The 12973-nt window shown below is 39.6% G+C and overlaps 1 protein-coding gene across 6 annotated transcripts in view; it reads right to left on the bottom strand.

Annotated features, from left to right (window-relative positions):
• PTCH1 (patched 1) overlaps positions 1 to 12973 on the bottom strand; it is a 73320-nt gene that overhangs the window by 17072 nt on the left and 43275 nt on the right. For all 6 annotated transcript variants that reach the window (XR_010354340.1, XM_064405796.1, XM_064405795.1 and 3 more), the window contains 4 exons: positions 9873 to 9991; positions 7533 to 7932; positions 6739 to 7048; positions 1457 to 1599 (listed from right to left, as the gene is read on the bottom strand). Coding sequence is in view for 5 of the 6 variants with exons in the window: in XM_064405796.1 (XP_064261866.1) it covers positions 1457 to 1599; positions 6739 to 7048; positions 7533 to 7932; positions 9873 to 9991 (972 nt within the window). In the remaining variant the exon portion in view is untranslated. The remainder of the gene's footprint in view (positions 1 to 1456; positions 1600 to 6738; positions 7049 to 7532; positions 7933 to 9872; positions 9992 to 12973) is intronic.

Below are 12973 nucleotides of genomic sequence, written 5' to 3' on the forward strand. Positions count from 1 at the left end.
ACACTTGCCTCCTATGACCTATGTATTCAGAAAATGCCCAGCGTCAAAAAAGCAGACGACTGCCCCGTGTTACTTGGGTCACTGTGGGCAAATGCATCTGTGGGGTAAACAGTAGTGGTATATTTCCAGGGTTCTGTTAGCCAAATCCTGCACAGCCAGAGCTCTTACAGAGGACTCCATGGGTGAAAAGTATTACTGGGGCTTTTTGTTTTGTTTATTTAAAATTCTGGCTGAGCTCCAGTTCCAGGTCTTTTTAATGAAATGAAAAACAACAGTGACAGCAGTTTAAAAAAAAAAAAGTTGGATTCCAAGGATCTGGATTCAATTAGTCCACAGGATATGCAACAACTGTATGTCTTCAAGCTGTCTCTGGAACTGCACAGTACAGCGCTCAACCCCTGTGGGTGCACCACACTTCTCTCCCTCCCAGGCACAGGAAATTATATCAGCAGCTGCAGTCCAATTGCATTTGTTCCACAGCGTACCTGGTACACTCTGCTAAACAAAATCTCACTGAAGGTTTTCTCTTCGACTCCCTTTCTTTGCCTAATTCATTGCTGAAGCTTCATTCAGACCTGACAGCATGTTGCATGTTGCTATACAGCAGTGTGTTTCACACACTACAGTAACTTTGAACAATGTACTCTGTAAATCTGTCACCTTTAATGCCAGGAAGAAAAAAGAAAGACAGTAAGCAGAACTGCCAAGAAGCTCATTAAAAACACTATTTTTCTGCCTGAAAGCACAGTGAGTTGATGATGACTCTCAGAGAAGAGAAGGTATGTTATTGAAGAATTTCTTCTTCAGCATTTGAAATCTAATTTTAGTGTAAGGAGTCATTCCTAATGTATTTCCACTTACAAATGGCTACAGCAAATGCAGTCATATGCTGTGGTAACCTCAGGCATATTTTATTTAGTCAGCTTTAACAACTGCCATTTGTAGTTCTACAGCACTTCAGATGTATTTAGTGATGGTGGTACAAGAATATGATACTGCATGTAATCATTTCAGTCTCCTTCCACTATAATTCATCAGTATATTTTTTTAAATGTTCTCCTTTGAACAAATCAGTAGGAACAAAACATATAATTGCAAACGTCCAGCATAGGACTAAACTCCATACACCTATGGATGCAGAGATGTATTTTTCACAACAATTTCCATGGAAACTGAGCATTTCTGGCATGGGAGCACAAAATGCACACCACCCAGTAACAATCTAGGACTGGTATTTGCCATGTTGATTTGAAGACTTTGCAACATAGACTAATATGGTGCATCTGAGGAGTGGCTTCAGCAACATCAGCGAGGCCATACAAGAAAGGCAAAATTCAGACATTGAGCTCCTTGAGCGGGAAAAAGGAAACTACAACCTCTGTAGACTTTGCACCTTCCTCTGCTCCAGATGACTTGTGTATTGTTGTGTAACCCAGCATGGACTCCGATACACTACCTGGCTGATGTCAATGGGCTTTGCTTGGTTGCCTGTTTGTACCAAGAGTTTGTAAGCCAAAACAGCATCATCAGAACCGTTTTTATAGCTGTTGTAAGTGATCTTCCCAGTTTCCCAGTCACTGTCAAATGCATCCTGAAGTCCTGAGGAGTTAAGAGAGACAAGGGAGAGACAAAATAAGCAGGTGAATAATCACTATTATAAACAAGTTTCAGAAGGAGAAAGAGTAATGAAGCTTTTTCATAGCTGAATCAGGATGAAAATTATTGACCGGGTTCCTCCTAAATTTGGGGCTCCACACTGACAGTGTGTGGGGAAGTGTCAGTTGCATGTCCAATATTTTCCCCAAAGAAAGGCAGGGGAAGCAAGAAAATGCAATGGAAATGCCCTAGGAATTCCTAGGTTGTGCAGACCAGCAAAGTTGAGCTAGCAAGCTGCAGATGCCTTGTGAATTGGCAAAAATGGCTTCCCCTCAAGGGAAATTAAAGGTCCTCCCCACTTGGAGAAGTGTATGGGAAACGGTTAATCTTGCTTAGAACAGAAAAGGGCTGACCTCAGCCCTCATCCAGCTTCACCATCTTGCCACCAGAGGAGGCATAAGTCTATTACATAGTAGGGAAATGTTCTCCTTACTAGCCTCTGCCTTACCAAAACCCTGGCTGAGTGCACAGAGCCACAGAGAAGGACACACACCACTCTCATTACTGTTTTGAGCTACTGCAGAGCACTGGGGCAATAGCTTCTACACTATAACCAGAAATTCCACTATGAGCAGGGAGAAAAACACTCAAACTTTCAACTTCAAACAGCAACTCAGCTGCTCCTCAAGCACAGCGTGAGTGAACACGATTTTGTCAATTTGTTCCATCTGTTCAACTTGTGCAGCTAATACAAGTCATGGGATCTGCTGCCAGCACATGTAAAGATCACAGCCAACACCTATTCACTCTCAACTGTTATTTTCCTCCTTGCCACCCTTCAAGAGGGAGGGAACACCTCACAGCAGAAATTTGGATCAGATTTAGTACAGGAAGCCACAGCCCAGTTCAAGGAGGCTCTGTGCATGCAGATGACAAACCGCATGTCCAGGGAAGGGAAGAAAAAGGCCGGGGGAGTGGTGGTGGAGGAAATCATCGACCCACCTCACAGCTGGGCCGAGGAGCCATAATGAAAACCATCGCTGCAGGCTGGATAGGTTAGCTACAGCTGTACTGAGATAAGAGCACTGAAAGAGAAAATGCACCCAGCTGACACTGTCTCGGGGCAGCGTACCCATTCCCATTGACAAACTCATCCTCTCCTCCTTGGAAAACTGCCATGCTGTCTCACTAAACCATGTCAAATCATGTGAAGCCAACAGGCTGAGAACCAAATTATGAAAGAAGACTGCCAGATCTCTGCATGCAGTCCTCTAGCACTGCTCCAGGAGGAGGACAATTTGCAGTCAGGTTTTCTGACATCACCAAAGGACTTTGAGGTTTCTTTTGAAAAAAGCACTGCTTGCTGGCACTGCAGAGGCGGGGAAACACTGGTATGAGTACGCAAAAATACCAATCCATCCCTTCTGTGCCAAGTCCAGCTCCACATCAGTTTCTCACAAAGTGGCCAGGTGAGAGTATTTGGGCTATCATAACAGTGACAAGAAACACAATGACTTTGGAAAGTGAAGAGGATGCTGTCAAAAAAGCACATGGAAAAGAAGGAGATTACCTAAGAACGGTGTAACTTCCAGTAGAAGCATCTCCCTTCCACAGAAGGAGCACACAAACTGCTATGATAGACAGCACATCAGGGCAGAGCTTTCACATAAACATCCCACTCCTGTCAGGGGGCTCCACAAATCCATTGGCATGTGACATACCATGAGGTTGCAAAAAAGGGCATGTACTTGGAAACATTACTGCAGTGGGTGAAAACTCAGCTCTCTTACATCTCTACCACATTCCCCTGCTCCCCTGTTCTCACAAGTTAGGTCATCCTTCAAACCCTGCTCCCTTTTACACTTTTATTCTTCTAGCTTAAACATTTTGTTTCAGGTCATTTTATAATTCACCTTGCTGAAACTGAAAGTCTACAGAAAGAGTATTAAGAAAACACTGGCAGTTGTACTTAATTTCTGAAGAATTTCAAACTTGCAAGAAGTAAAATTTGCCATTACACTTCAGAATTTGTAGTAGATTTTGCTGCTTTCAAAGCAAACATGTTTATAATAATTATTTTAATAGACACTTGATCTATCATAAGTGGGATAAATTATATGTTCCTGAGCAGAAAGAGGAAAGTGTCTTGCTGACATCTTTCTGCAGAAAAGTTACAAAAATTAAAGGAATTTTTAAAACTTTGTACAATTGATTTTTTCACATAAGCAGTCACTTTCACTTAGTGCTTCAGAAGAAAGTGACAATATCAAAAATTATGTCGGAGTGGGGATGAGGAAGGAATTCATACTAGCTCATGTGAGCAGCTGCCACCTTGAAACACCAGATAAGATTTCCCTTTGCAAAAACAAGCCTAATTAGAAGCTGTCAGGGAATCCAAGCTACCTCATTTACATTTGGTCACTAACAAAAGCAGTGTTAACATTTACAGCTTAAATGAATGATTAGTGTAAACTTTTCTTCTGTTGCATTTTCAGTAACAGAAAATATGGTAACAATAACAGTATTAGAAAGCAAAATAAAAGGGATCTCTGAAAAGAGAAGTGCATGAGACTGAAGGCACACTCCACTGCTATTAGATGAGGATGCACAGCTAAACCAAGGATGTCTTCTTGGTAAAAAATGGTTGTTGACATGTTGTTGCATCCTTCATTCTGCTGGACAAATGTGTGTGTGTCAGAAGGCCATCTTGAGCCATTAACCTCTGGCACTGGATTCACAGTCAAGTCGGCAAGAATTAGCCATGCAGGTCAAATGTTCCTGCTTCGATTATCCAGTCCTTCCAGCACATAAAACCATGCCAGCAGAATTGCTCTGCCTCACAGAGGATTCTCATCTGTACCTTGTTTGTAAATTCTATCTTCATCTTCCCTTCCCTTGACTCTTTCAGCATCAGCCACAGTTGGTAACAATCAGGTGTTATTCTGCCTGTTAGTATGCACCTTTAAATAATTCCCCAACTATGACAAGCATAACATCAATTCCCTGTACCACTTGAAAATATAATCTCTTTCTATTGATACATCTCAACATCCTCCTTTAGAGCCCCGTGAATGCAGTATCACACTCTGTGCCAAGAGCCCTGCAACTTTACAAAGCAGCAGGGTTGTATTAATTGTGACCTCCTCAGAAAAGGTGGGGAGGAGAGGTAAGGATACAGACCTAAATGCTAATTAATAATCATACTGATTAATTCCAAAGCTGTGTGTGATCAAAAGGCCAATCCACAGCCTGTCACAGGACTACCATGTCACATGGACAACAGCAAGTCACTACAGCTTCCTGGAGTCACCCTGACTATATTACTGCAACATTTTAGCTCCACACAGCCTGTCAGTATGCCCCAGGTACCAGGACCATACACTGTTCCTCTAGTGGAAGAAAAGCAGAGGACAAATAAGAATAGGCTGGCTAATGTGGACTGGAGGGGAAAAGTAACTATGTGCTGAGCTAAGTACAGAGTATGAACACCGCTATGAGAAGAGCATGGGTGCACAGAACACACACGAGCACGGGCATACCGTGTGAGGGGACATGCAGGCCCTCGGCCACAGAAACAGTCCTTAGCGCAAGAGGGACACAAAGGACTGCAAAGAGGACAGGGAGGCACCCGAAGTGAAAGGGGTTTGGGAAAGTATGTGCTGTGCCTGACAGAGGGGCACTGGGAATGGGAGCACTCCTGGGAGTAACAGCAAGTGGGCCAGCCTCCAGCATTTCACTTTGAGCAGCCTGCAAGGGAGCAGATCCAAGGGCACCTCCTCCTGACTTTATCGCTGGCAGACTGTGCTGAGGTTGAGCACTATTAAAGCTTCCTGAACACAATCTCAGATTTCCATCTCCCTCGTGGGGGAGGGGGAAAAAGAGAAAGGGGGGACACCAGACACACTTTTTCCTACTGTTTTGGAACAGCAGCAAAAAATAACCACAAAAGAAACAAAGTAAACAGCAGAGGTTTAAGGGACTTTGGAAAAGCATGTAGAAGTACGATTGCTTAGAATTCTAACAAGTACAGTAAGGTTCCAATCCAGCAAACATCTAGCTATGTTGAATTTTCTTCCTGCCAGTAATGCCATCCCTTACAGCTCAATATGCTTATGTGAGCAAAATATTTTAAATAAAGCTTCCAGTAAGTAGACTGCAATGAATGGATCCAATGTATTTAAAAACCATTAAAAACCCCCAAAGCTAATAGCTGAAATACTGCTTTGCATTATTTAGGAATGCATTAAACACATGGGAAACCTCATTTTGTGTAGATTTGTCACTTACATGCATCTACTCTCCTAATATTGTTCAACATATTTTCAGAAGGAATAAAATACATCAGATACTGACAGTTACTTATATGTTCTCTAAGAATCACAGGCTGCAGTGGTCATCTGTATACAATTAAGTTTAAAATTGACAGTCTTATCAGGTCAGCTCAATTTTTATTTTTTTTTGCAAACGCTTCCTAGAAATTCTTCCAATAGAAAGCACCAAAGTAATCCTGGGCAGGGTATGTTGGCTGTCAAAGTATCTTCAATATTCAATATAATTATCATCAATAATTTCAATATAATTATCATCACAGTACCTGAAAGGCGATGCCTTCTCTTATCTTTCCACACCTATCAGCACAGAAAAGCAGCACCACAGAAAGGGTGAGTGTAGTTGATTAGAAACCTGGACTATGCAGTAAGTTCCCAGCCCAATAAAACACATAAGCCATACTGAGTTTTCTTCATGCCAGCAGTCCCAGCTGTAGACAGTAAGATCACTTAAGAGCTGAAAGTTAAGTCTGTGTCACAATACATCACCGGACAGGGATTTTTCATTCTCTGCTCTGAAAACACTCACCAAATATTTATTTACCCAAGACACAGGGCCATAATTGGCCATAATGCATAATGCCTTATCAGCTGCTTAGACCTGAATGGCATGGATATAAATCCCCCAGTCTTACTGGGGAGTAAACTTAAACACAAAGAAAATAAGTGACAAAGAGTGAGACCACACATGGGTTCAAAGCAGCATCTAGGCATTCTCCCAACTGCTCAGAGCCTTTAATTGTGTGACTGAATACCACTGTGAACAACAGCTCTTTCTGACAAACTAGGAAAAGTTTCTGTAATGCTCTCTTACCTTGCAGCCAGTCTCGAAAGTAGTGCAACCACATTTTGGGGAGCTGCCTATCCTCTTCCAACAAAACATATGCCACATTGCTGAAACTTCTGTGAAGTTCGTAAAGTAAGTGCTGGACATTTGGATAGTCTGCTTTCTGAGTCACAATATACATGTTGTAGAATGAAAAGTACTTGAACTGTGCAGCAATAAAGTCATATTCCCGTGTTTCCCGTGGTACAATGTCTGTGAGATCTAGTCCATCTCTTACCCGGGTAGTTCCATAAAGGCTGAGCCCAAGTAAACCCAGAAAAAGAAAAATAACCACAATCTGCAATAGAAAACAGAGATGTATTTGGTTTTAGGCTTCTAAAGGAGCTAACAATTCATAATGTCATACTACAAAGCCAAATTCAAAATTAACATCTATCAGTACTTTCAAGCTTTTATTTTTCTGATTTTTTCTCATGCATATACATACTACAAGACTAATGTCATTTGTTCTTCCTTGAAGGAGAGCTCTGCATCATGGATGAGAAATTTCTATTGTAGAAAAGTTTAAAAGTGACATTAATTTCACTGTTCACAAGCTTGTGTTACTAAAAGTCACCAGAACCCTCACTCATAACATATATTTTAAGTATGTCTCTACAGCACTTGCCAGACAAAACTTCTAAAATAAGAAATCAACTGTAAATTATTAAAAACTGTTAGTTCACCAGAGCTGTATTTATTCCTCATATTTAAAACCACTTTTTTAACTGGACAAGGCAGAAATCTAATTTTGCAAACCAGGTAAATAGCTCCCTGATTACCTTAGCTTTTGGTTTTAGGAGGAATGGAGCATAATGCTTTTCTGCAAAAGATGAGAGCGTCCACTTTGTACAGGGTTGCTCAAGGCAATGTATACTGGAGTCTGAGAATTGGGAAAGTAAATCCCTCGTCGAACTTGTGCTTTCTGGGCTCTGGCAGCTCAGGTTATCTTGTGTCACTGTCACTGGCTGAACAGATATTTCTGAGCGAGGCTCTGCTGTGGTGTAGTACACCTGCGTGTGAGGATCATATTCTGTACGCAGCTGCACTGTGGACTGCATTGTAATCTGAGTTTCGTGCGCAAAACTGTGGCTGCTGTATGGGGGTGGAGGACTGTAGCAAGTATTGTCATTTTCCACATACGCTTGAGGCTCAACCTGAATCACTCTAGTGACACACGGGCTGTAAGAGAAGAGAAAACCATCTGATAGCATTGAGACAGATCCTTATTTTAATCAGGCTAGACAGGATAACATGCTTTCATCTGAGATTGCTTCTACTTCTGTTGGAGAGTTTATATTAATTACGTGTAATGCTTAGATATTAATTTTGTTCTGTGCATTTAGGAAACATCTCTCAGACATGGTATATAGTGTAGGGCCCTGAGAATACGTGCTGATTTCTTGGCCTCCAGGAAGAAGGAACCAGCATCTGTCTGAAGCCATTGATATATACAAACATCACTGCATTGATTACACATGCTTATCAGGTAGTTGTACCATCTGAATGCACAATAAGTCTGTGAGTTTGCATCTCTGTATCCATGCTGAGAATTAAGATATTTATATGAAGAGGGAAATGCATGACATAGCTAGTTCCTGTGTTCAGGACAAATAAAGTAAGCGTTAAATAATATCTGGGCCTTCTGGATAAGATCTCAGACTTTTGGGAGGCAGGTTGAAATCATTTGCCATATACTAACTGAATATTTTATAAATCGGAAAAACATTAAAATATTAATGAAAGGATTAATTCCTAGGAAGGGTGGGCCATATGAAGAGACAAAATCACAGAAGTAATTGAAGTATTCCCTTTATTTTAGTCTATGCAAGACCCTAACAGTTACCTATTTTATATTTAAAAATATAATTATCAGAGACAAGCCTATTCCTTTACATGAGAAATGACAAATGGACGATACTAAACAGTGTCAGATATTTTTCATCAAGTGCACAAATCCTACAAAAACAAGAGGAATTCAGAATGTTGCCTACCTAATCAAAGCAAGCTCTCACCAACTGCATTTCTTCACATGCAAACGGGCTGAATTCTGATGCACATTTGGTGCAGCTTTAGATGAGGGAATAAATGGAAGGTTTGAGTGTCCTGAATTCTTGAAAATCAGGGCTCCAATACTCTGATACATTCAGCTGTTCTCTGGAACTATGACTGAATAAGAAATAGCTTGGGATCTACTCCCTGTTTTAACCATGCCCTCAGAGACAAATTTAGTAAAATGTTTTCTTCCTTTGACAAGAAATATTAAACTACCAGCTCTTGGATGCATGTAAAAGGCTAAAATATCCCAATAGAGATTCTCTACATCTTGGTTATGACAGTAGGAGTACATGTGTAGAAGTGTAGCTCATCCTCTTCTCTGCAGTCAAAAGTAAAAACTAAGGTAGAAAAGAGGTTTCATTTTTAAGCAGTGGCTCCACTGATGAGAGCAGACTCCTAACGCCCATTATAGGCTCAGAGTTGGCTGTGTATCAGGTGAGAGTATGTTTGTACACACTTTAGAATGGCAGTATCACCATTCTGTAATACTACTGCAGCCACAAAGGACACTTTATCAAGCATTATCCTGTAATGGTAGCGATTATTCCTTATAGAGCTATGAAAAACTCACCTAAGGGGAAGTCATTTCACAGTTTATTTATTTAGGTTTAAAAGCATAAAAGCATAAAAATTAACACATAATGATTTACTCTAAGTCAGGCTTCTCAGTATCCTGAGTTACATACAGCTTTCCAAGATTAGCCAGTACTGGCACTGGACACCTTGCAGTAAGTCATAAGCTTCTAAAAACACTTAAAGATATTCCTAAATAGTGAATCTTTCATCTGCTTTCAGAACGTTGCTCTCCAACAGTCAAAATTAACATATGTAGGAATGAAGGGAAAAGTATGGGGGAAAGGGGATGTGGGGGAAGAGAGGGAGGCAGATGTATTTCAGCTTTTTCCTTCAGGCAGGTAAAAAACAAGGCAGCAAACGTAAGCCAGTCACTAGCAATGAAATGGTAACAATAACATTCTTCTTTAATGAAGAACTCCCTTTCCTGGTGAGAAATGGATGCACTGATTGGTGACCGCAGAAAGGACAAAGCTACTGCTAACTCTCACCTTGTAAAACAGCAAAATATGTCCAGTCTCCTGTCTTCCCGACGATAAAGGTCCATGCTCAGGATAGCAGGGAAAATCAGCAGAACCATAGCAAAATTGAACACCACCACAACTGCTGCCTAGAGACAATCATAGGATAAGTAATGCTGCCAAACTTCATTTAGGGCATCAGCTTTACAAAGCATAATAATCCCTTTCAATTCTCGTCCCATTTACCGTTGCAATCCACCTGATCCTTTCAAGCTTTTGCCTGAGCAAACTGAGAGATATATATTTACATCCCCATTTCATTATGGTAGGACTATTGTGGTAAATTAACTTAATTTAACACTAAACCTTGTATTGTTATAATACATCTGTGCCTGGATATGTGATGATTATTTTTAAAGAGGAAAAACAGTCTGTTTACTCAGTAATCATATTTTTACATAAAATTCTGAAATATTTAGTGTCTCAAAGCAAAATAAAATGGAAGAAAACCTGGAACTAGAACTGAAGGTCTTACATTTATGGGATCTGAAGCAATTTAAGTATCACAATAATATTAAAGCATGTTATTAAATCAGAAGAGAAGATCGCAGTAAATTTCAAAAAAACAGATCTCTTTAGTGAAATACTGTGCACTTGATAGTCTTACTTAAAAGTTTAACCAAAAAAGAGCAATAGTTTGAATTTATCAGGGATTATTTTTAAACTAGAATCAAAATTAAACCAACACCTCATAGCAAATATATGTATTAATACGCCTGTGTTTAACAGAGCTTGATTTATGAGCCAGTCTACCAAAATGAGTCTTAAATTGGAACAAGAATACTTGATTTAATTTGTAAAGCAAGTATCACATAATGAAAAAAACAACCTCCCCGCCCACCCCCTTTCAAACCATACTCCAAACCCTTTCCCACACAGAGATTCCCAGAGAATTTCCATAAACATATGTGGTGCAGCATCTATCATTATTATTGATAGCATTTATTTGTAATGCAGAATTGGTAGGAGCCCTACCCATCACAAAGGGAAAGCTGGGCACTGGGAACTGGAAGACAGTTCTAAGAGTAGGAGAAACACTGGGAAAAAAATGTTCAGCCACCAACCAATGAAAAGAAAAAACCCTTTGAAAGCCTTATGTTTTACCCATTTGGTAAGCAGCAGCTATCTCAATAGCAGCCCAGTTTCATGTTAAGCTATCTATATATAAACTGTCAAGTGCCTCCACCTGTAACTTCTGCAATAATGACTACTGGTGTTAATACAGTCTTAAAGAAGAACAAAAGTTCGGCTACAAAAATGATCCACTACAAAAGTGATGTCTTTTTTTCCAAAAGAAATATATGGCTTCTTTTAATCTTGAGAGATCAGACCTCAAAACTGGCAGTACGAACAATATGATATCCAAAATCCATGTTTTAAAAATTCTTGAGTGGCTTTTCAATTAAATTACATAAATTCCTTAAATTTATCTGCAAAAATGAAATAATAACATAATAACATAACAATAATAACATAACAATAATTTAATAACACCCTGAATGATTTTTACAGTTTTGAAATAGTCAGAATATAATAAAAAGCTTAGATATTGTTTTTGCTGTTCTTAAAATGACAGAACCAACTAGTTATGTAAATATTTTCTAGTCATTTCATTCATAAATATACTGTGTACAAAAGCTAGTTTTATTGCTGTTTCTGTTTCCCAGTCTCCACCCTGCTTGAAATAAGACTGGAGTACTGTTGGTTGTCTGTAGACGCAGCTACTAAAACAGAATATACCTGCTACTTGAAGCCAAATTAGTATTTGGTCATCTTTGCGAGAAAAGATCCAATGATTATTTAATGATTTATAAATATTCACACAGAAAGGTATGCAAGGTCATAGCCAAGACTTTAAAATTAAGTGATTTGCTTTTGATCTGCTCTAGAATTAATTCAATCTGTCAGAAAAACAAATGGCTGCCATTGAAAGAAAGGTGTTTGTTGGACCTCGTTCTTACAACTGATTTCTTTGCTGGTGCTAAACCAAAAAAAGGTTGAATCACCCATATAACATGAATAATTAGTTGTGCCTAACCAAGATCTTGTATCAAGGATCAGCTAAGATTTACTGAGATTTGGAAAAAATAGCTGAGGTCTGACTCAATAATTCTTACTCCTCTCAGCATGGCTGAAAAACTAACAGAAGTCCTCTGTTTCTGCTCTATAAACTGCAAATACTTCATGCCATATCAGTTCCCTTTCTAGACCTTAACATCCTTGAATCTCCAATATTACTGAATCTGAAAACTAATACTTAACTGTGTGGTAGAGATACCATTAAAGTTAGTTATATTGACATTTGATTTTTTTAGGAAGCATCAAAACTAATCCAACAACACATAGTAAATCTGCCTACTTACATCTCTTTTTAGAGCAACTAGATTTTCCACTGTGCCATCCTAGTGCTGATGTACTAACTACCCTGAAAGTAAAATATTTAAAGCAATCTCTGTTCTGATTTTAATTTCAATAGATTCCTAGAGCTCAATATTGCACTACCTATATATTGCACACTCTATCTCATCCACCTTAACTCAGCGTTACAAGGATTAACTGCTCTTAGCCTTCACAACTAAGTAAGTTCTTGTACGAATTCTAATACATGTCCCATCAAAAAACCCCACCCTGTGACTTGATAAGGAGAGGAAAGCATGAATTACTGAGGAGTGATTCAGTCCCTGACCCAATGCATCTGCCACTGCTGCCCTCCCAATGTCATTCATACGCAGAGTGTTGTGGAATAGGAAAGTATGAGAACTGAGATCATGACAACAGCCACAATCTGGAAAAACAAGAAGGAACTCTGGCAGCTGAGCTTTCTGAGGCAGCACCCAGGCTGAAAGCATGCTTAGGATTTCCAAGAACAGGGCATCTTCTCTCACATTCAGAGACCAGTGGTCAAATGGGAGAGAAAAAGGCCTCAGACATTTTCGTTGGGAAATAATGAAAGTAAGATTAGTCCAGAAGGAATAAAATGGGACCTACTCAAGAGTGTAAAATGAAGGCATTCAGTGAAATGAGATCAGAGAGCAGTAAAAAAATTCCATTAATCAGAAAAAATTATGTTG

This window comes from Passer domesticus, chromosome Z, assembly GCF_036417665.1.
Source record: "Passer domesticus isolate bPasDom1 chromosome Z, bPasDom1.hap1, whole genome shotgun sequence".
NCBI classification, from domain to species: domain Eukaryota; kingdom Metazoa; phylum Chordata; class Aves; order Passeriformes; family Passeridae; genus Passer; species Passer domesticus.